The sequence below is a fragment of the Ipomoea nil genome, unplaced genomic scaffold (assembly GCF_001879475.1).
Source record: "Ipomoea nil cultivar Tokyo-kokei standard unplaced genomic scaffold, Asagao_1.1 scaffold2653, whole genome shotgun sequence".
In the NCBI taxonomy this organism is placed as follows: Eukaryota; Viridiplantae; Streptophyta; class Magnoliopsida; order Solanales; family Convolvulaceae; genus Ipomoea; species Ipomoea nil.
In genome coordinates this window covers 989687-1014096 of record NW_017619081.1, presented here as the reverse complement: position 1 = coordinate 1014096, position 24410 = coordinate 989687, and the positions used below count along the sequence as shown (strand labels likewise).

Below are 24410 nucleotides of genomic sequence, written 5' to 3'. Positions count from 1 at the left end.
AGCTTTACAGTATTTAACTATTACCACTACAAGAAAAACAATTTTTAATGACAAAAATTTAGCGACGGGTAGAAAATCCCCTCACTAAATGCATTATTTGCATAGTTTTTGTGAGGATTAAAAATTAATCTAGCTAAAAGTTTATGCTTTAGTGACGAAATTTAATTTTATACTTATTTTTAAAATATACTCTCACTATTGATACAAAAGATATTATTACTCTCACTATTGATGTCTTCAAAATTATTTCACTAAAATTTAATTCCCTCCAATTTTTTATTTTTGGGCGCCCTCTCTATCATGAACCCATTTAACATCTGCTATGTCCTCTGCGGCTCTGCCTCGCCACCAGAAACCAGTCGCGGAGTCGCCTGCTTCATCTTCAAGCTTCCCAGCTGCCCAGCTCCATCTTCAACCGTCGCATGTCCGTCTTCACCCTCAGGCCTTAGGTTTGTAGTTCTTTTCTCACAATCTCACATTCTCTAATTCTTACTAGTCACCGATCGCCGTTTGGTGCCGAGCGGTCGCACCCCCTTTGGCAGTTGGTCCCTTTTCATAAATCTTAATTCAATTGTTTGCCTAAGTTTTGAATTTTGAAATCTTATTATGTTTTTGCCCTAATTTTCCCAATTATGTTTCAGCTCTAATTTCCCTAATTTCACAACCTTAAAAAGGTTTTAGCTAGCTTGTTAATTGTTATATATGTGTAAATGATATAATTTTTACAGTGTTTTTGAGTAGTAGAACTAATGGTGTTAGCTAGCTACCATATATGTAGATGTTTGTAAAATTACTAAGTTATTGTGAATGTTGTTTCTAGTTTTTGTGTTTGTGGAGATTGTTAACATAATGATTATCAGCATATAGTATTCGATTGTGGAACTTGCAACATTCGTATCCTTTTAGATAGATTCCACAAGACACAGGAATTGATGTGTCGTGTGCAGCAAATTGCAAGCTGAGCTCTAATTTGAGACGAAGCAATCTTTCTTGTACACTCACTACTCATCGACAATACTGCCGAGTAAGGTAAAATTGTGGGTAATTTTGTAATTCATGAGAGTTTCTATTTTTTTTTTTGAGGAAGACGTTTTCTATTGTTATATGATTGTTTAACCGTTTGGCTGTTAATTTCATGTCCTTCAATGTTGCTTTATGTTTCAATTGAACGGTTTTATCGACTGTCTCTACAGCGTTCGACGGAAGTCTGCAAAGACCCAATGCGATATTTGAACTCTAAAATTACAAATGTTGTTGTTTTTGAAAGAGCTCTGAAGCATTTTAAAGAAAAGCAAAATTTTTGTTGCTTAATTTTGATAATAATGCATTGTGGTGATAAAATTTACTGTCATTGCTTTTAATTGTGAGCTAAGCTTGGTTGCTTGAATCATCAATCATTAAAGAAGTTTTATAGTTTGTGTCTTCGAAATATAATAGCAAAACAGAAAAGGGAAAAGTCATGATTTTGGGCAATGTAGAAGTGAATAGTAAGGCATCTAAGGGGAAGGAGAAGTTACCCATTAAAAGATCTAAGGGAAGCTTTGGCAGTTTAAATATGGTTACATGGAAAAAATAATGAACCTGGAAAAGCATATGCAAATGGAGTATATTCTAACAGGCAATGCCCTATGGAAATGAGAATACACTTCTAACATTTTTTAATGTTTAAACTGTCTGTAACCCTACAATTTGTTAATATCAAACCTTTGTCAACATCAATAATATTGTTTTTCAGTTCTGAGAGTGCAAATGAAGGTTCAAGTGGGGGGAGTGATGCAAACTCTCAAAATGTAGGTATTTTATATCTTAGTTATTAATTTTTAAAGATAATTTTGATGGCAGTGTATACTTCTTGTTTTATTTGTGGAAAACATTATATTTTTTATGTTGTACTTTATTTTCCTCTTGATGCATGAAACTGTATTTCAGTATTTGGTTTCATGTCTCTCTAGTCTCTAATTCCTATAAGTGATATTAGTCTTCAGCCCGCTGCGTTTGATCTTGTTCGATACAGGAGGTAGGCAAGGTTCAAGTCCTTTGGAAATGCAGTGAATAGTTTGCAATGCATTTGATTAATAAAAAAACAATTGTGATGCCTTTTACTACAGGTGAAGCACCTCAGAATGGTAATGCTGCACATGGTTCTTAGAATGGAGAGAATAATGCTCTCTAATATTTGTTTTTATTTTTTACCTTATCTATATTGTACATATTCGTTTTTGTCCTAGAATGCTGGTTTTGAGAAGTACATAGAGGCTCAAGGATAAAGGTGATTCTTTTAAACTCTTTCTTTTTAAATTTATTTATTTTTTTTCCCTTTTTATATTTTTTTCTATATTCTAAATCATCTTAACATTGCTGCATTTGAGCAGGAGCTCTCTCTATCAGTAGTAGACATTGAGATCTCCTCTATAAGGTTGGTAGGGAATATCCCGACCGGCATAACTTTACCCCGGTTGGTGTGCCTTTGTCTTTGTCTTCTTGTCTTTGCAGGTAACAGGTCGGGCTTCTTGTGAAGAACCCGGTCGAGGTCCGACCAGGAGTTGCCCGAGCGGCAGTGTCGACCACCGAGCGGTAGCCCTTTGGCGAGAGAGCTGACGAGGGACACGTGGCGGCTCCACGCGTTGACAGGCAGGGCACCCGGGACGGCGACACATGGTGGCTACGTGGGAAGCATGCCGAATGGCCGGATTTGTGTCTCCGGCGCCGCGGCTATAAATACCCGCGATAGCTACAGTGTGGGAGACTTTTGGACGATCGATAGGTTGTTGTTAGAGAATCCCGACCGCAGTCAGTCGGTACTCAGAGCAACCAAGTAGATTGTACTTAGGGCCTTCACCGTGATCAATAAAGACATTTACTTGCTTTAATTGGTCTCGTATTTACTTAATTACTGCGTACGTGGCAATTAGCAGTATCAAAGGTTATTACCTCCTTATGAATATTCTTATATTTTGCATTACAATGTAAGTAACTTCTACTGATTATTATAGCAACAATGTGTTTTTGGATGTTGTAAGTTCACTTCATTTGTTTATATTGATATGAAATGAATTTTTCCTTTGCTTGAATATTGATGCTTTAGTTTAAAATTGTTATTGTTATGTTGTGTTGGAACTAGCTTCATGTCATTAAGTTGTGAAAAACTATCTAATTTAATTTGTGACTAAGATTTACAGGACCTGAAGTGTTTGCATTTACAGTTGGGACCAATATGTTGACAACCTCCCTGAATTGGGGTGATTGATGAACCACATTTCAATCTCAAGGTATATATATAAATTCTTTTAATGAAATATGTGATTTTGAGAAGTTTGTGAATAACATATTCCTGGAAAGAATGAAAAAACAAAAACAAAAAAAAAAAAAAAAAAAAAAAAAAAGCAGCAAAACTTGTTGATAACTTTATATTAAGAAAACAACAGTTACCTGGCGAAGTCCTTAACTGCATCAGTTTGATATGCATAGTGGCATATATATATATATATACATACTTCAATAACTCACAGTTGCAAATTATTATTTATTCAATTATACTGAGTATATCCTTGTTGGCTATTTTTATTTACCAGGTGGCAAAGCTATTGATGAAAAATGGCATACCTAACACCGTATTGAAAGTATATCGGACATTTTTGCTCAGGGGCTGTTTTTGTCTAAACTATAAATGTTTATATGTACAGTCTCACCTTTCAAAATAGCCAACAGATACGTTACTATAGCTATTTGTTAGCTATAATTAGTTTCTTTGCCTTTAGTCTTTACAAAGTTGTGTGAAACATTTCATTTGGTAGTGATGATGAAGTCTTTTAATATATTGATTGGTAGTGATGATGAAGTCTTTTAATATATTGATGAGTTTACTTTGATTGCATTATTGTTAAAATTATAAATTGTACTAGTACAATATCTATAGTTACAGAATAATGACGATGATAAAAATATGTATTACAAAAATTAATATTTAATATGCATCAACAATATATACAAAATAAAATTAGAAAAAATATAATATTTAATAATAAAATATAATATTTAGTGACAGGCAAATTTTAATATAGTGAGAGAAAATTTTGTTAGTAAATGGCATTATTAATGACGGGATTCTCCATCATTAAAAGAATAGATGAGTGGAAATTATGTTAGTGAATAGTTGTATTAATGACGGGATTCTTTGTCACAAAAAGTACATTTTAGTGACGGTAAATATACTATCACTATATGCTCACTAGTGATGGTATCACATCCCGTCATTAATTGTTTTTAACCGCGGAATATATAACGACGGGTCGCGACGGTAAATTTCCTGTCATTAATAGTCTTTTATGATGGTTTTAGAGCTTTTAGTGACGGATTTACCTCTCACTAATGACCAATTTTCTTGTAGTGTACGTGTCCTGATATTTCCTTTGCAATCAATCAGTTATGTCAACACATGCACGCGCCTACAGTTGCTCACTGGGAACAGCTAAAGAGAGTTTTAAGGTATGCTAAAGGAACTGTTACTTTTGGTCTACGAGTCAGACAGTCATTTTCAAGAGAAATTCATACCTTCTCTGATTCTGACTGGCCTGGCTGCCCGGAGGATAGAAAATCCACAAGTGGCTTTGCTGTTTTTCTTGGTTCTAATCTTGTATCATGGGTCTACGAGAAGCAAAGAACTGTTGCTAGATCTTCTACTGAAACTGAATATAAAGCTCTAGCAGATATTTGTGCTGAGGTAATTTGGATCATGTCTCTTCTACGAGAAATCCATGTCTAGGTATTTCAGTTCCTAATAATCTTGGAGCTACATATATGTGTTCCAATCACATCTTTCATGCTCGCACCAAACATGCAGAGATAGATTATCACTTTGGGCGAGATAGAGTTGCTGCTGGAGAACTTCAAGTCAGTTTCATCCCAACAAAAGATCAACTTGCAGACATATTTACCAAAGGATTACCTAGTCCTAGATTTTCTTTTCTCAGATACAAGCTACAAGTTACAAGTATACCATGTGCTTGAGGGGGAGTATTAGGACTAGTATTAGGTTTCTTGTATTTGAGTCACAGTATGATTCCCTATTCTAGTCTCCCTATGATTCCTCTTGTATATATTCCCCTCGTCTGTACAGTTGTAACTACAGTTCATCTAATACAGTTTCCTACAGTTCTCATCCAGCAGATATGGACTAAAATGTTCTTGATTCGAATTTATTTTGATTATTATTATTTCAAAAATTACCTAAACAAAATTTTAACTAAAATGATTATATTGAAAGATAATGCTAGATGGACTAAAAATTTTCACCATCAATAAAATTATTATTATTTATTAATTATTATAAATTGACTTAACTCACCGCTTGTTAAAATAAAATATATTTATTTTTTTTGAAAACATAAAATATATTTATTAATTTAACAGGAATCATTTATTGCTACATAAATAGTGAAAAGTTTTGGTCCATGTAACATTAATCTATACTAAATTGTTTGAATGATGATTTGGATGCTAAGTAAGCAAATAACATGGTATAATAGGTCAAAATGGAATAATTACATTTTGTTTCTAGCTCAAGGGGCTCTTTGGAACTCTTTTGTTTGATGGTTTAATTTCATTTTTCTAATAAGTTTTAAGCGTTATTCGCAGGTTTACCTAATGCACACTCTCGGGTAATAGTTGTAGGTTTCTCTTGATAAGCGCCAAATTTTACTACTTTTGAGTGGCATTTAGTGGCCAATTTGGGATTGAAATTAAAATGTTCTATTTGTACTAAAAATGCTTTAAAATGAGATAAATTGTGTTAAATCAATCATTATTGTATGGACCATGGTCCACACAATTGTGTGGACCATAAATAAAATGTACATTTTTAATATACTAAGGGTACATTATTTATGTACGTAAAGTACATTTTTTTAAAGTACATTTTTAATATACTAAGGGTACATTATTTTATATAATGTACTTTCAGTACAAAAATAATGTATTTTCAGTATAAAAATAATGTATTTTTAATATATTAAAAATGTACCCAATATTCATGGTCCATACAATAATTTGCCGTGTTAAATGACTAACTTTGAGGCATTTTTGTAATTTGTAAAAATATGTCCAAATCAAGGTAATTTGAACAAAATGGAGCAAAAATAGGATGGAAGCAAAAGTCTGCTATTACGAGTTGTGTTACGCTCATAACAAGGCCTGTAATGCTCAGGATTGGAAAGCCCATTCCTGTTATTATGAGCGTCATTACGCTCGTAACAAAGGTTGGTAACAGAGAACATTAGAAAATTAGTTCTACTATTACAAGCTGCATTTCGCTCGTAATAGGCTACGTAAAAAGGAGCATCCACGAGCCATTTTTGCCATTACAAAGGGCGTTGTGCTCATAATGCGTCACGTAATAGGGAGCATCAAAATCACAATTCTACTAGTACGAGACACATTACGCTTGTAACGGGCCTCATAAACCCAGGTGTATTGGGGAGCTATAAAAGGGAGAAGTTAGAAACTTTAGAAGAGCTTTTTCTATTCTTAGGTTTTCACTTTAGACTACTTTGAGGAGTGGTTTTTCCCTTTTACTTTTCCACCACTTTTAATGCAATTCCTTTTCAATTTCAATTTAACTTTCAATCAATACTTAGATTTACTTTTAATTGCAACATTGGATCAAGGATTGAAGATTTCAAATTCAATATAGATAAGTTCTTCTTCATTTTCATTTCTTGAAATATACTTTGTGCTTACTAAATTGGATTCCATATCTTGTGAACGTTATGGATTGTGCTCTTGTTATTGAATCCATGATATTTTTCTTTCTAGCATGTGTGAGTAGATTTATTAGGAGTGTGATAGGAAGGTAGATTAATTAGGTTTTTGGAGATGTGATCTTGAATTGATTGAGTCAGGGAGATAGACTTAATGTGGAAGATGTTGATCAACAGGATTGAGTCCCAATTAGGTAGTGACTATTAGGACTCTATGTATTTGAGTTAGATTATGACTCCTTATCCTAGTCTCCCTGTGATTCCCTCACTATATGTATTCTAGTATCATGTATCTTTGTAATCAAGTTTATTCAATACAATTCATTACGTTCTCATCCATATCAGTTAGCTAGGGTTTCTCAAATTCTCTCTGGAAAATTATTGACGCACTTCCTTAAGGTGGCTAGAAATCTTCATCGGTCGAATACTAGCAATTAAAATGATTGATAAAATTCCATTTCCAATTCCCAATTTCCCATAATAAGTTGAGGCCTCATCGTCAAAGGCGTGCACGTAAAAGGCATGCATACCATGATCACCTCAAATATGATTCTCCACTATCATAGACGTGTTCACACTTCACAATGAACTTGGAAAAGCTAAGTCCGGCGACAACGGAAAGCAAATGGCGAGCTCGGAATCGACGGGGAGTAGCGTTGCAGCCTGCCGCGCCAGTAACAACTCCGCTTCTTTGTGGTTTTTTCGAGACCACAATTGATGGCAAATTGGCAATAGCATGCTTTTGGACAGAATCGGGGTCAACAGCATCGTAGACGTGGCTTTAATATTGTGTCAAACTTGTGATGGTTTTGGTCACACGGGAGCCAATTGTTTTCAGCGCTTTAATGATTAGTGTCAAATTTGTAATGTTTTCGGTCACACGGGAGCCAACTGTTTTCGGCATTTTGATGATCAGTGTCAAATTTGTAATGGTTTTGATCACACGGGAGCCACTTGTATTCTGCGTTATTCAGGGGCTCCAGGTCCTCGGGCTAATTTGGTGTTTTAGGATGGTTTTGGTGCTAACACCTCGTCAAATTCTCATACTTGGGTTCCGGACACTAGAACCACAGATCATGAAACACCAGACATAGCTGCCATTTTACATCGGAGAAGTACACTATAATGACACTTTACGTGTCGGTGATGGTATGTGCCTGTCTATTAGTCGTGTTGGTCATGCTACTTTTGATACCCCTTCTAGGTCTTTTATGATGTCTGATATATTGCATGTTCCTAGTCTGTCTACCTCTTTATTATTTGTTCAACGTTTTGCTACAGATAACAATGTGTTCTTTGAGTTTCATCCTTCTTTTTTTTTTCTTGTGAAGGATATCACCACCAAGGAAATCCTCCTACGGGGCAGTAGTTCAGGTAGCCTATACTTTTTACCTATTCCAAGTTCGTCTCCTTCCGCATTTATCTCCACTCGTGCTTTGCTTCGGTTTGGCATGATCATTTGGGTCATCCTCATCAGCGTGTCCTTAGTCAAATTCTTCAGTCTTGTTCGGTTAGTGGGTCTAGTTGTACTATTTGTTGTAATTACAGTTTATGTTTAGCGTGTCAATTGGGAAAATATGCACGTTTTCCTATGGCACGTGTTGAGTCTAATAGTTCGGATGTTCTTGCTTTGATATACACTGACATTTGGGGACCAGCTCCTTTGCTATCCTCTAATGGTTATCGTTATTTTGTCATCTTTGTTGATGATTATTCTTGGTACACCTGGTATTTTCCTATGAAACAGAAATCCAATCTTTATGTCATATTTAATCTATTTCGTGCTTTAGTTGAGCGTTCATTTAATCGTAAAATCAAGTCCATTCAATCTGATCTAGGAGCTAAATATAAGAAATTACATTCTTTGTTTGTGCAACTAGGCATTAATCATAGGCAGTCATGTGCATACACTCATGAGCAAAATAGGCGTGTTGAACGGAAACACAGGCACATTGTCGAAACTGGGCTCACTCTTATGGCTCATGCCTCTATTCGGTCTCGTTTTTGGTATTTTGCTTTTGAAACTGTTGTTTATTTGATTAATAAAATGCCTTCTAATGTTTTAAACAATTCTAGTCCTCATCATATGTTGCACAAGTCTCCTCCATCATATTCTTTCCTTCGTGTCCTTTGGCTGTATCTGTTATCCTCACTTAAGACCATATAATCGTCATAAAATGTCCTACAGATCTTCTCCCTGTGTTTTTCTGGGTTATCATGAGTCTCTTACGGGATATAGGTGCATGGATCTATAGACTAATAAGATATATGTTTGCAGGCATTTGCAGTTTGATGAAACTATTTTTCCTTTTGCTATTAAGAATGTTTTGCAAGAACCTTTGGTCTCAGGATCTTTTCCTTGGGCTGAGTCGATTCTACAGTCGTGCCAAGCCGTGTCCACTGACCACACGGGCTTGGCTGACACGGCTCCGCCAGTTGAGGCCGTGCCCGAGGTAGCTGCACTACGACCACGAGGCCGTCCTCGAGGTCGGTCCACGAGGCCAAACGTTCGCACCCATGTCATGGTCACTAGAAGTCAGTCTCAAGCTCCTCTTACAACTTTAACTGCACAGGTTTGTCCCACTGAGCCAACATGCTATACGCAGGCAGTTAAATATCCTTAGTGGCGTGACGCAATGGATCAAGAGTTCAATGCTCCTTACTACAGACTCAAACCGGGTGCCTTGTTCTTTCCAGGTCAAATATGAATGTTATTGGATGTAAGTGGGTCTTTTGCACAAAACGAAAGGTTGATGGTTCGATTGAAAGACACAAGGCAAGGTTAGCAGCAAAAGGTTTAATCAGGTGCCTGGTCAGGATTTCTTTGAAACATTCAGTCCAGTGCTGAAACCCACTACAGTCAGGTTACTTTTATCTTTGACTATATCCTCTGGTTGGGTTGTTAGGCAGCTTGATGTTCACAATGCTTTCTTGAATGGAAATCTGACTGAATTTGTATACATGCGTCAGCCCCCTGGATATATTGATGCTCAATTCCCTAATCAAGTTTGTCTGCTAAAACATTCTTTGTATGGATTGAAACAAGCTCCTAGGGCTTGGTTTAATCGCCTACACATGTTTCTACTATCGGTTGGGTTTAAGGCATCAAAGATAGATGTCTCTCTTTTCATTACTCGCAAGACTCTACATCTGTGTATTTTTTGATTTATGTTGACGATATACTTGTGATGGGGAGTGATCAAAGTTTGGTGAATAATTTGTTGTCTAAACTATGTACTGCATTTAAGATTAGGGATCTGGGTGAACCTGGTTTCTTTCTCGGGATTGAAACGATTAAATACGATGATGGAATTATGCTTTCTCAGAAAAAGTACATGACAGATATTTCTGAAATGAGCAGGTATGGCAGAATGCAAGCCTCTAGCTACTCCCATTTCTGTCTCAAAATCTGTCCCTTTCAATGTAGATTTTTATGATGATCCTACACAGTACATGAGTATGGCTGGGGCGCTGCAATACCTCACGATTACTAGACCTGACTTGTCTTTTGCAATAAATCAACTTTGTCAACACATGCATGCTCTTACAATCACATTGGGAGAAACTAAAACATGTATTGAGGTACGTTAAGGGGACAATTGATTTCAATTTGCGTATAAGAAAGTCAATGTCTATATAACTTCTGCTTTTTCTGATTCTGATTGGCCTGGTTGTCCTGAAGGCAATAAATCTACTAGTGGTTATGATGTGTTTCTTAGATCTAATCTTGTGTCTTGGGTATGTAAGAAACAGAGAATTGTTGCTAGATCTTTTACTGAGGCAGAATATAAAGCTCTAGCAGATGTTTGTGCTAAAGTAATATGGATTATTTCGTTGTTACGTGAGATCAATGTGCCAGGTATTCCTGTTCCTAAGTTATGGTGTGATAATCTTGGTGCTACATATATGTGTGCAAATTCTATCTTTCATGCGCGTACCAGCACGTAGAGATTGATTATCACTTTGTTAGAGATAGAGTTGCTTCTGGAGATATTCAAGTCAACTTTATTTTAACCAAAGATCAACTTGCTGATATCTTTACTAAAGCTTTACCTGGCCCTAGATTTTCTTTTCTTAGAGACAAACTACAGGTTACTAGCTTACCATGTGCTTGAGGGGGGGGAGTATTAGGACTCTATGTATTTGAGTTAGATTATGACTCCCTATCCTAGTCTCCTTGTTATTCCCTCACTATATATATTCAAGTATCTTGTATCTTTGTAATCAAGTTTATTCAATACAATTCATTCAATTCTCATCGTGATAATATAATCTAAGCTCAAGGGGTTGATCAACCAAGCTCCGCCTTTGAGAAAAAGCCCCTTATTAGCAATTTATGAGGCATGAGAATATCTTTAAGTGCTCTAAGGGTGTATGGAATGACCTTGAGAAAGACTTCCCCTTGGTTAATATGACAACCTTCACCTAATCAATTGACTATTTCTCTTGTCCTTGATTTGATTCAATTTACCTCGTCCTAATTAATCCAAGTTCCTATTTTCCTATGCTTTTCTCTTTATTGTTATCTCGTTTTTTTGTTAATTGTTTTTACTATTGCATTCTCAAAACTTTTAATTGAGGAAGATTTCCATTTTGTGTTAGTACATTGTGCTTGAGAAGCAAAACGCTCAACTCCTATAGCCATTCCTTGAGAACGATATCCGGTATAAGGATACCGATGGAGATTATTCCCAATCACACCGTACCATGTATGTGGTCAGTATCGAGGATACTCGCCGAGTGAAGCCGTATTCGAGCTTGACCGACCTCTTTTGCCACATCGACTCAACCTAGATCGCAGACCGAACATATTATCGTTCTCCAGCAGAACTTGGCTTCTCGTTGCTTCCTCCCAACCACTTCCGGCCGGGCCGACCATCCGACCTGTGGTACTCAGAACTTTACACTTAGTTCCTTTAGGTGAGTATAATAACGGTGGACCCAAAGGGGGCAGGAATCCGCGACACGTGTATGCGCTCCACGTGCTATACATGTCGTAGAGCCGGCATGTGCGTCCTCACGTCTCCTATAAATACCACATTAAATGTGGAGAAGGGGGACTTTTGGCACTTTCTACACACTTATCTTTAGCTCGGAAATCTCTTACCCACTGTCCCGTAACCTAAGTCTAAGGACTTAAACCAACAAGCAGACTAGAACATGCTCCCTATACGATCCGAGCCCTGTACTTACAAATTTTTAGGAACCACTGTATTTACCACATCAGATACCCTCTCACACAACCACACTCACCCAAAATACACTTAATCACCTCTCAACATTGATGAAGTACAAATCGAGACTGATTGCATAAAGATTATCAACATCAACAATCAATCTCTTTTATCCTATTTTAACCTCATAATTAATGATGTTAAGGAAATAGCTAAAAAAATTCATAAGCTTAGCTTTTTGTTTGCTAAACGGTTTGAACAGAGTCGCCTATTTGCTTGCTCGGGAGGCTTTGTCCAAGCCTGACTGTGTGGACTATTTTGTGATCCCGTTTTCTTTCATTGTTCATGTGTTGGATCTAGACTCTTATTAATCTAATAATCCAGTTTTTCTTTAAAAAAATGATTAATATTACATTTTTCAGTATAAGTATTACATTTTTATATTGACTCGACCTGACCCGATCCGTCTCACGGACAATAATCAATAAAATAATTTTATAAACAAGAATCCGTCAGACGATCTCACATAAGTTTTGTCAAAATAAAAATATCATTGTAGTGATAGATAAAGATGAAATTTAGTCACTCTATATTTAGCAGTAAGGGCATTATGTGTACCGTACCGGGGAGGACAAAAGCAAAGAAGTGGAAAAACTTGGCCTAGGCAGTAGGCAGTAGGCACCTGGTTGCGAGAGCGTGACACCATTGCGAATAAATTGTTTATCTCTTTAAGCCGATTCCACATCTTTTTCTGTCAATCTGCCCTTTTTCTTTTCTTTTCTTCCACACCTCAAAAGCGATATAAATCCCCTTCAATGGGAATAGGGTTTCAGTAATTAAGCATCTGCTCCCCTAGGAATAGCTAAGTTCAAGAAGCCTTGAAGGCGTGGAGTGAGATAGGTAAACACAATTCTTCACTAAAACTCTTTCTTCTTTTTCAAATTTCAATTGCCCACACTAGAAATTCTGTGTTTTCTGTGAAATCCAAGCAAGCTGGGGGGTCTTCCTTTTTTTTTAATAGTAGATTGGATTGCATATCTGGCATCAAGATTTGATTTTTGTTTTCTTTTCTTTGATATTAGTACTCGAATTCAATTGGGTTTTCTGTAAGTTCCATGAAATGTGGGTCAATTTCTTGTTATCCTGGATATATGGAACTGGCACTTAGTAGAAATAGAAGTAGAAGAAGAACAAGAAAATTTTGTTTGATTCAAGATAGTTGAGCAAAGTGATGATCTTCTGGATTCCCAGAGTGCTAAAATGCCTTGGCTTCAACCTCAATTAAACCAAAAACATGTTCTTTTGAACCCTTCTGTTCACCCACTCCCAATTTATTTTTCCCAGAAAGAATCAACTCCCCCAACACCATCCTCTTCTGGTAGTAAAATCAGCCCAGGTCTTCTTTTCTTCATAGTTATACTAGCTGTGATATTCTTTATCTCTGGTGTTCTCCACTTGGTACTTAGGTTCCTGATGAAACATAGGCCCTCTTTGTCTTTCTCCCAATCCAGTAGAACAACCCAAGAAATCCCAAACTCTGGTGCTGTCCAAAGGCAGCTACAACAGCTCTTCCATCTCCACGACTCGGGTTTAGACCAGGCGTTTATCGATGCCCTCCCCGTGTTCTCCTACAAGGATATAATGGGGGGTTTGAAAGAGCCCTTTGACTGTGCTGTGTGTCTGTGTGAATTCTCGGATCAAGACGGCTTGAGACTGCTGCCCCTGTGTGGCCACGCCTTCCACATTGATTGCATAGACACATGGTTGTTGTCGAACTCGACTTGCCCGCTTTGTAGAGGGATTCTCTTCGCTCCCGATTTCTGCATTGAGAACCCGGTTTTCTATTTCGATGACTCCCGAGATGAGGATGGGGTTTCGGGGACAGGGAGTGTTGGGATTACAGTTTCTTCGGGTTCTAAGCCCGGGGAAGATGACAATGCCATTCTGAGCGAGAAGAGGGTGTTTTCGGTGAGGCTCGGGAAATTCAGGACTACAAACAATGTTGAGGTTCAAGAAAAGGAAATAGGAGAGACCAGCAATAGTAATTTGGATGCAAGAAGGTGTTTTTCAATGGGTTCTTTCCAATATGTGGTGGGCGATTCTGAGCTACAAGTGACCCTCGGCCCTGGTGGTGGTGGAGGTGGAGGAAACCGCCAGCTCAAGGCGGGGAGGGGGAGGGGTGGAGGGCAGAATGGGAATTTCCCAAGTGAGGCGGATAGTGATGGGAAGAAGATTATTAACATGAGAAGTAAAGGTGAGAGCTTCTCTGTTTCAAAGATATGGTTGTGGTCCAAGAAGGACAAATTCCCCACTTCTGCAAATACTCACATTTCTACTTCAATTAATACTACAACTTTGCCTTGGACTCATAGACTTGAAGCCCCATGAATAAAGATTTTTTTCCTTTTGTAATTTCAGATATTAACTTCATTTAATTATTCAATTTCCAGAAATCTTTCTATTACGACAAAGCATTTTGATTTAACGTATAGAAGTGTTCTTGTTAGAGATTGTGTTTCGCTTATGAATAATTTCGAATCTGTTAAGGTCACTTATATTAGACGCTCCGCTAATTCGGTGGCTCATGCTATTTTTAGAGGTTTGGGTTGCCTTTCAGAGCAGAGTGTGTGGACTGAGGTCCCCGCCCCCTATTTATTTTCATGAAAATGAACCAATTAGGAAAAAAAAAAAAAACATAATTTCTTTACATTTAGCTAAAATAAAAAATAGATTTCTGAACTTAATCTAGTTTGCACTTTCTCTTCTTTTCAGTGCAATATACTAGGAATGATGGTTACTTCTTTTTGGCCACACTTCTGTATCACTTTATCTTTTTTACTCATATGCACAGAGTGTACTTTTCTTTGCTTTTTCTTTTGTCTGTGGGTGAGCTAGGGTTGGGGGTGGGGCCGGGTAATTTTGGATGACGAGGGAAACCCCAATACCCTTTTGAGTGCAAGTAAATCCCGTCTTGTGACCTTAGTCGGTAAAGGACCACAAAGAAGTAAATCAGTCTAGGTTATCTATAGTTGATCGGTTCAAATTAAGTGGACAAAGATTCGAACTCGTGATTTTGTGGTTACAAGTGTGAATCTCTCGCCATTTTGACTCGGGTGATCGGAGCCGGGTAATTTTGATTTGAAAAATGGTAGATCTATGCTGTTTTCTTGATGAATTCTTTAATTCCCTGGATTCAATTGAGCTTAGAAAACACGTGTGCTGCAATCTCAAGATGAAATAAGAACATAAAATAATTAAGAACATAAAACTTTGGGAATATCAAACCTATTTTTTTTCTTTCCCAAAAAAAAAATAATTAGGTTTGATATTCCCAAAGATTAGACACAGTTCCCAAACTCCAAAGGTGATTCCCATCTTGCTATCTGTGAAGCTTTGGAGTTCTTCTGATCAGTTTCTAGACCCTCCCCCCCCCCTCCTCACCTACCCCACAGCCCACTCCAACCCCAAAAGAACAATTTTTTTAATAAAAAGAAAAAGGTAAAATAGTTTTTATATATATTTATATGAAATATTGATTTCAATCTCTCTATTGTTTATGTGAACATGATTAATTCAATTTTTTTTACATGAGATGATCGTGTTGGTTTCTTGACCGGTTAACGAAATTTGTAATAGTTTAGAATTGCAAATTACAGTTTTGTTTCTATCAGTACAAGAAAACGACAAAATATCTATAGATTTAGTCTTAAATACTTATGAATTTTAGGTAAAATCGTTGAAAACTAAAATATTTACAAATTTCAATAATTTGCCTACAGATTTTTCACAACTTTAACAGTTTCTTTTGGTGAGGGACTAACACCTATCACCTTATAAAAAAAAGGAATAAGGTTCAAATTGGCCACTGAACGTAACTTGAAAATGCAATTATGTCACTGTACGAAAAAAAAAAATGCAATTAAGCCATTGAATACTCCAAAATCGTGCAATTAGGCCATGAACATTCCAAATGTATGCAATTTCACCGGATAACAGATTACCATCAATTTTAGCAGGTTACTTACTTACGTGGCAGCTAAGTTGGCATTTTTAATAAATTTTAATAATAAATTTTTTAAAATGAAAAATAAAATAAAAATAAAACGGCCACCCCGTTGTTTTTTTTTAATTTATTATTAAAAATTATTAAAAATGTCAACTCAGCTGCCACGTAAGCAGGTAACCTGCTATCATGTGAAATTGCATATATTTGGAGTGTTCAATGGCCTAATTGTACTTTTTTTTTTTCATTCAGTGGCCTAATTACATTTTCAAGTTAAATTCAGTGGCCAATTTGAACCCTATTCCTAAAAAAAATTGGAGACTTAACAATGCTCATGTCAATTATTGAAATTCTGAAGTAATTATTTGGCATAAATATAGAGAGGATGAAAAAATATTATTTAGAAAGAAAAACCTTAACAACTTGCATTTGACACTGATTGAGAGTGAGGCTGACAAGTACAACGTTGTGTCACGATTATCAACAATCCTAGTAGTGTCTAATTAACTTGTAATTATTAAGAAAAAATTTCACCTTGTCTAATTTTTTTGGTTGAAATTCTGATAATAATTGACCGTAAACTTGGTCAGAAAATTAGAATATAAGAACAAATATGATACGAATTACATAGTCATGCACCTAATTTAAAATACAAATATTCAAAAATTATGTGTGTATCAAATTAGGTGCATGACTATGTAATTTGTATCACATTTGGTCCTTGAATATTAATATTTCAAATTAGGTGCATAATTATGTAATTTGTACCCATTTGGTCTTGCTGTCTAATTTGAGCATTTGGGAGGATGTTAATCATAGTAACTCAACTGAACATGAACTACAGAGGTTAGACGTTAGACCTTTACTCCCACACTGCCGCTGGTGAGTCTCGATCCCTGGTCATTCTTCCAAAATTTCACCTCTATGACCAGTTGAGCTGCCCATGCGGGTAAATTTTTTCAATTATTAACCATATAAACTGTATTTATCAACCAACTTACATACATTTTGGCGTGTTTCTAATCATAAAATTTCCCTTTCCATTTTTTAAAAAAAATTTCCTCTGGAGATCTCTCTGGTCCTCATGATGGAGGAGGTGATGGTGGTGGGATCAGTGAGAAGTGGCGGGGGGAGATTTGTGGTGATCTCATTTTAAACTGTTGACTCTAAAATGAATTGTCAAAACATTAGTGGCAAAAATCATGTCCCAATCATAGAAGATATCATAATCCAAATATGATTAGGATTAATAATCTATTCATACTCAAAATAAGGCTATATTGATCCTATAAAAGAAGCCACTCTCAATCACAAGACCTCACGCTTTCAACACCTAACTGTGAGCACGAGAATCATTGAGAAGAGATACCCAAACTCCCTTGAAAAGTAGTACAAGTGTTTAGGTCACAATAGTTTGATAGGATATCATATTGTGTAATCCCCATTCCCTAAAACAAGTGTACTTTAAATATCAAGTTTTCAGTGGATTTAGGCAAATTCTCAATTTGAGAAGTGCCTCGCAGTTTACGGTTGTTTGCCCAAACTGCGTTATAAATTAATTGTGTCACAACGCCAGTTTCAACACTACCGAATCCAACGTCTATATTAATTTCAATTGGTATCAGAGCGGGTCTGCTCAAGTTACTAGCAGGATCCAAATGGAATTCCCAAGAGAAGGTCTTTCAAACAATAGACCACCGGCTCTACTTGGCACAAACTTCTCCTACTGGAAAGCTCGAATGCAGATATACATTTTAACACAAGGAGAAGGCGTCTGGAATGCAATAGAAAACGAATGGAAAACTCCAGTCGATGACAAAGGGAATGCAAAACCTAGAATTGAATGGAGTGAAGAAGAGAGAACTGAATATGACTTCAACTCAAAGGCTATGAATGCAATATATGGAGCTGTAAGCGAAGACACATTCAAACTAATTGCATCAACTCGCATAGCCAAAACTGCGTGGAGTATATTATGCGATCATCATGAGGGGAACTCAACTGTAAGACAATCTAAGCTACAAATGATACAAACAGAATTTGAAAATCTGAAAATGGAAGAAGAAGAAAGCATCACCCAATTCAGTGCCAGAGTTTTAAGTATAACTGGAGATGCATTCAATCTAGGCGAACCTATACCCGAACATAGGATCGTCAAAAAGGTACTACGCTCGCTACCTGGAAGATTCCTAATGAAAGTCACCGCTATTCAAGAAAATAAAGATCTGAATACATACAGACTCAGTGATCTAATGGGAAATCTTCAAATCTATGAACTTGAGATGCTACAAAATCAGAAAAACAATGGCAAAGGAATAGCATTACAGTCCAAACAAGAAGGGAACTCAGAAACTGATTCAGAAACCATGGAACAGTCAATTGCACTATTGACAAAGAATTTTAATAGAGTTCTCAAAAAGTTTAACAAGTCCAGGAATAAAAATTCCTCAAACAATCAAGGAAATTCTATAGTCAATCAAAAACCATCCAATCCAAAACGAAGAGATAATACAATTATAGAAGGGATACAATGCTATGAATGCAAAGGCTTTGGACACATTCAATCAGAATGTGCCACATACTTGAAAAGGAAAAATAAAACATATATAACAACTCTGAGCGATGACTCAGATAGTGAAGAAGATGACATCAACACAAACTTCGTAGCCTTCACTGCTAGCCATGAAGACAACAATAGTGATGACATGCAAGAGTTACTAGAGGCATACACTCAACTAAATGCGAAGTGGGAGCAGATCATCAAGAAAAATTTGGAACTCATGGAAGATAATCATTATTTAACAAATGAAAAGGAACGAATTGAGAAACAATACGAAGAAGCTCAAAAAGAATTGTTAGACTTCAAAAACAAAGAAGCTAAACTACTACAAAAAATCAAGGAGCTCATCGAAAGACCCAGGACTCCAAGCACAGACACCAGTGAGAATCACCAAACCGAGATACAGGAAGTGTCGCAACAGCACTTCCGACACCGAAGAAGAATAAGGTGCTACTATTGCCACAAACTAGGACACATCAAAGCACACTGCTACAAGAGACAGAACGACCTTTACTACAGACAAAATAACAGACTGTGGCCAACACAGAACATAAATAATAATAAGAAAATCTGGGTAAGAGAAGACCAAAATGTTGCATATACCTCCAAAACAAACAAAGAGCAAGATATATGGTATTTTGACAGCGGATGCTCAAGGCATATGACTGGAAATCCAGAAAATTTAGCGAACATACAATATGAAAAGGAAGGATATGTTACCTTTGGAGACGGAGGAAAAGGAAGAATTGTTGCAAGAGGAACTTTGAACGTACATGGGCTACCAAAACTGTCAAAAGTATTCCTAGTGCAAGGATTAAAAGCAAACTTGATCAGTATAAGTCAACTATGTGAAGATGAACTTAAAGTGGAATTTTCAAAAAATAGTTGCAACGTTCTCAATCAAAATCGTGAATGTGTTATGATCGGAAGAAAATCCACAAATAAATGCTACACATGGGACGGTGATCTAACTTGCCTACAGACAACCGTCAATCAAACACAATTATGGCACCAACGGATGGGCCACATAAACTTTCATGACATGAAAAAGGGTTTAAAGAAAGGAGTCTATCGAGGAGTTCCAATACTCGACATAGACGAAAACAAAAAATGTGATGCATGTCTTGAAAATAAAATAACACGAACAGCCCACAAAAGAAGCTCAGGAATACACACTTCTAGAATCTTAGAACTACTCCACATGGACCTATTTGGGCCAACCCAAACAGAAAGCATAGGAGGGAAGAGATATGTCTATGTAACAGTCGATGACTTTTCACGATTCACATGGGTGAATTTTCTTAGAGAAAAATCTGAAGCATTCACAATATTCAAAACTCTCATTATCAAAATTTAGAATGAAAAAGACGGAAGAATAGGAAAAATCATTCGTCTAAGAAGTGATCATGGAAGGGAGTTCGAGAACTCAAAATTCAAGGAATACTGCGCAGAAAATGGGATCCATCATGAGTTCTCCGCACCAAAAACACCCCAACAAAATGGAGTAGTCGAACGGAAAAATCGAACTATCCAAGAAATGGCAAGGGTTCTCCTAAATCACAAAAGACTTCCATCAAAATTCTGGGCAGAAGCAGCTAATACAACATGCTACTTGATAAATCGAGTGTTCATACGAAAAGAAACCAACATGACACCATATCAAATCTGGAAAGAAAAAACACCAAATCTAAAACACACACATGTGTTTGGAAGTAAATGCTATATTCTAAAAGATAGAGAACCATTGGGAAAATTTGACATTAAAGGAGATGAAGGGATTTTCCTAGGATACTCCTCAAACAGTAGGGCATATCGAGTATTTAACCTTAGGACAGACACAGTAATGGAATCTATCAATGTTGTGGTCAATGACACAACAACAGAAGATCCCTCTACCAATGGTGAAGAGGTAACTGTTGTTGAAACAACAGTTCCAACATCGCAAAATCAGAAATCTAAAACAGACTCAACAGAGAAAGAAGAAGCCGATAACCCTGGAGAAAAAGAAGAAATCCTCACTAATGAGACCAGGGTACAGAAAAATCATCCAATAGAAAACATTATAGGAGGACTAAATGAAGGAATAAGAAGAGGAAAGAAACGAGACTATCAGAAAATGGAAGAAGGAGACTATGACTACTGCTACACCTCAAAAATTGAACCCAAAAACATCACGGAAGCCTTAAAAGATGAATTTTGGGTGGGAGCCATGCATGAGGAGTTACAAAAATTTGAAAGAAACAACGTCTGGCAGTTAGTCACCAAACCAGAGAATGCCAATATCATAGGGACAAAATGGATCTACAAAAATAAAACAGACGAACAAGGGAACATTATACGAAACAAAGCCCGACTAGTAGCACAAGGATACACCCAAGTTGAAGGAACAGATTTTGAGGAAACATTTGCCCCAGTAGCCAGAATAGAATCAATTAGGCTTCTCATAGCAGTAGCCTGCATACTCAAGATAAAACTCTACCAAATGGACGTGAAAACGGCATTCTTAAATGGATATCTAAAAGAAGAAGTCTATGTTGCTCAACCAAAAGGGTTTGAAAACCCCCATTTTCCACAAAGTGTTTTTAAACTCAACAAAGCACTATATGGACTAAAACAAGCACCACGGGCTTGGTACGAACTCTCACTGAATTCCTAGTCAAAAAGGGCTACAAAAGAGGTAGCGTGGACAAAACTCTATTCGTCAAACACTATGGTCAAGGCATAGTCATTGCCCAAATCTATGTTGATGACATAGTATTTGGCTCAACACTTGAGGACCACAAAAACCAATTCATCACTAACATGGAAGGAGAATTTGAGATGAGCATGGTTGGAGAACTAACATACTTTCTAGGTCTACAAATCAAACAACAAGACAGTGGGATCTTTATATCACAAAGCAAATATGCAAAAAACCTAGTTAAGAGATTCGGACTAGAAGAAAGCAAAGTTGTCAGAACACCAGTTCCAACAACAGAAAAAATCTCAAAAGATATAGAAGGAAAAAAAGTTGAGCAAACTTTATATCGAAGTATGATAGGAGGACTACTATATCTAACTGCTAGTAGACCAGATTTAAGCTTTGGAGTAGGAATATGCGCACGATATCAAGCAAATCCTACTGAACAACATTTAAAAGCAGTAAAAGGAGTCATTAAATATGTTAAAGGAACCACCGAATTAGGTTTTGGTATTCCTTCGACACCAATCATCACTTATCAGCCTATTGTGATGCCGATTGGGCAGGAAACGTAGATGACAGAAAAAGCACCTCAGGAGGTTGTTTCTTTCTAGGAACAAATCTCGTATCTTGGATAAGCAAAAAACAAAGCTTTATATCATTATCAACAGCAGAGGCAGAATACATTGCAGCCGGAAGCTGTTGCACACAACTACTTTGGATGAAACAGATGCTAGAAGATTATGGAATACATCAGACAACTATGACCATACACTGTGATAACAAAAGTGCAATAGACATCTCCAAAAACCCAGTACAACACTCCAGAACAAAACACATCGACATCAGACGTCATTTTATAAGAGAGTTAGTCGAAACAAAATTATCAATCTCACACATATCAACACAGAAAATCAACTTGCAGATATACTAACAAAGGCACTTGATGGAAATAGATATGCAAAACTAAGAGCCAAATTGGGACGGTGTATTTTATGAACAAATACATGGGTCATTTTATTAAAATAAAAAAATAATAATAATAAAAAAAAAACCTACTATATTTTTTAAGCATAATCCATACCGTCATCTTTAAGAAAATCGCATTGATCCTCCTTCAAAAGGCCCATACCCGGTCCACCTCTGAAAAGCCCAGAACCCAGTCCACTTCTAGAAATCCCCAAATCTAATAACATATCGGGCACACCCGATTGCAATCTCTCACCCACAATCGCTTCCACGATCATCCTCAACACCCAACGACAAAGCAACAATGGTGAGAACGAGAAATCAAAGGCAAGGAAAATTACCTCGGAGAGGAACCACCTCACAGCACGCCGGCACCGGAGTTCCATCAAACCCGGTATGCATCGAAGAAGAGGACACAACCACCATCATCATGGACCCGGTTCCCATCTCGCAAGTTCCATTCGAAGAAATTCAAGATTGTCAAAACCCTAATCCAGGTAATTTTACAGTTGATTTACATGGAGATCTTACGATTTCTCCATCCATTGAGGATGAATCGAGGGAAAATGCAAATTTTACGCAAGAAGAAGGCGAACAACACGCTGTAGACCCCTCACCTCCACCCACTCTGTCCGACAAAGAACGGAGAAAACGGAAGAGGGCTAACCCCTACGAAGGGGCAGACCCCAGAGCAAAACGGCCCAATGACTTTTCAATTTCTGCTAGACCTCCCCGAAGAACTCCTAACATACCCCCCCCCCCCCACCCCCAAGACAGAGTAAAACAAAGAAGCAAAAAGAAAAAATTATAGAAGAAGAACAAGATTGGACTCATGATGATTTAAGAGAGGAAACAGAATATAGTGAAGAAGTCTCAGAAAAGAAGAAAAGGAAATTGACTGCAAAGGAAAAAGGAAAACAGAAAGTCCTTAGAGATACTGAGAAAAAGAAATTACCTACTAAAGATAAAGGGAAACAAAAGGTAGTTAGTGATGCTGACCTGTCAAAACTACCAAAGCCTTATAGTCCAAGATTCTTGACAAAAGAAAATGCCAAAGAATGGAACAAAATCATGGATAAAAAGGTCATAAGTCAAAAGTTTTTAATACTAGACAGGCTGGAAAATTGTGAACAAATCACTGAGGTGTTAACAAAAACCAACCTCTTAGGATCAGTCATCAATATTGACCCTTATGAAGAACAGGTTGTGAAAGAATTCAACTGCAATCTCACCAAAGGCACATCATCTCCCAACAACCCTATGTATGAAAAGGCATATCTAAGGGGAGAATTTTATGATTTCACTCCAGAAATCATCAATGCTCAACTAGGAACACCCAGTGAAGAACAGAATATTCAACTAGAGAATGAATAGGTCATCCAAGAACTTACAGCTGGGAACGTGAATTTTGATAAAAACAAAATCAAAGCTGCCTCGCTAACAAGCAAGTATGCGATACTACAATTGCTCTTGTGAATTGGATGCCCTCTCTACACGAAACAACAGTCAAAAGGAGTTTGGCAGAGCTACTGTACAAAATAGGAAAGGGAATCCAGGTCAACATTGGAAATATTGTGTATTCACAGATCACAAACTTGGCAGAAAGTAGTGAGTCAAAGGCTTCGCTCTTTTTTCCAAATCTGATCCACGCTATTCTATCCAAGCAAGGGCTGAAGACACATGGACCAAAAACACAAGTCAAGACCATAAACACAACCAAAAAACTGAAGAAGGGGAGTCATCAAAATTATCTCAAAGCCTCTTTTCCAACTGATAATCCAACTGACCAACAAACCTTGATCAAGTACTTTGAGAAAAGGTCAAAAGAATTGGATGACGCAGAAAAACAATTGTTACGAAAACACATGGAAATCAAAGAAGAAAAAGTTGAAGTTCTACAATGGTTGAAAGCTCTAAAAACTGAAAGAAATGAAGAAAACAGTGATGATGATGAAGAAGAAAAGACTGAAAATGAAGAAGGAGATCAGGAAAACGATGAAGAAGAGAATGAAGAAGAAGATAATGAAGAAGAAGATGGTCAGGCAGAACATGGTGAAACATCTACCTAGCATTCACAAACTTTAGCAAAAAAGGGGGAGTGATGATATCTATCTAGACTGGAGTTTGTTCACTGGAATTTTGGATCTGGACTAGAGTTTGCTCACTGGATATCTGGACTGGAGTTTGTTCACTGGAATTTTGGATCTGGACTGGAATTTGTTCACTGGAATTTTGGATGATCTATCTAGACTGAAGTTTTGTTCAGTTC

The 24410-nt window shown here is 36.9% G+C and overlaps 2 protein-coding genes and 1 long non-coding RNA gene across 4 annotated transcripts; all 3 read left to right on the top strand.

Annotated features, from left to right (window-relative positions):
* The first annotated feature begins 359 nt into the window (after nt 1–359).
* LOC109154643 lies at nt 360–2084 on the top strand. The gene is made up of 2 exons (XR_002049750.1): nt 360–1029; nt 1736–2084. It is a non-coding gene; the product is annotated as an uncharacterized LOC109154643 (long non-coding RNA).
* A 10483-nt stretch (nt 2085–12567) lies between these two features.
* On the top strand, nt 12568–14393 carry LOC109154642 (RING-H2 finger protein ATL46-like). Of its 2 annotated transcripts, XM_019302378.1 has the most exons (2): nt 12568–12829; nt 13396–14393. In XM_019302378.1, the coding sequence occupies exon 2, from the start codon at nt 13403–13405 to the stop codon at nt 14315–14317; it is 915 nt and encodes a 304-aa protein (XP_019157923.1). In that variant the 5' UTR covers nt 12568–12829; nt 13396–13402; the 3' UTR covers nt 14318–14393. The 2 variants fall into 2 exon arrangements, with proteins under 2 accessions (XP_019157923.1, XP_019157922.1); XM_019302377.1 differs by having other exon boundaries at nt 12568–14393.
* Nucleotides 14394–23622: 9229 nt separating this feature from the next.
* LOC109154688 (acidic leucine-rich nuclear phosphoprotein 32 family member A-like) lies at nt 23623–24210 on the top strand. Its single transcript, XM_019302422.1, has one exon. It carries the CDS (start codon nt 23623–23625, stop codon nt 24208–24210), a length of 588 nt encoding a protein of 195 aa, XP_019157967.1.
* Nucleotides 24211–24410: the final 200 nt, after the last annotated feature.

Bases quoted from the DNA above. Each gene is read 5' to 3' on its own strand.
- LOC109154642 (XM_019302377.1), top strand. From the start codon at position 13,190: ATGCCTTGGCTTCAACCTCAATTAAACCAAAAACATGTTCTTTTGAAC.
- LOC109154688 (XM_019302422.1), top strand. From the start codon at position 23,623: ATGCCCTCTCTACACGAAACAACAGTCAAAAGGAGTTTGGCAGAGCTA.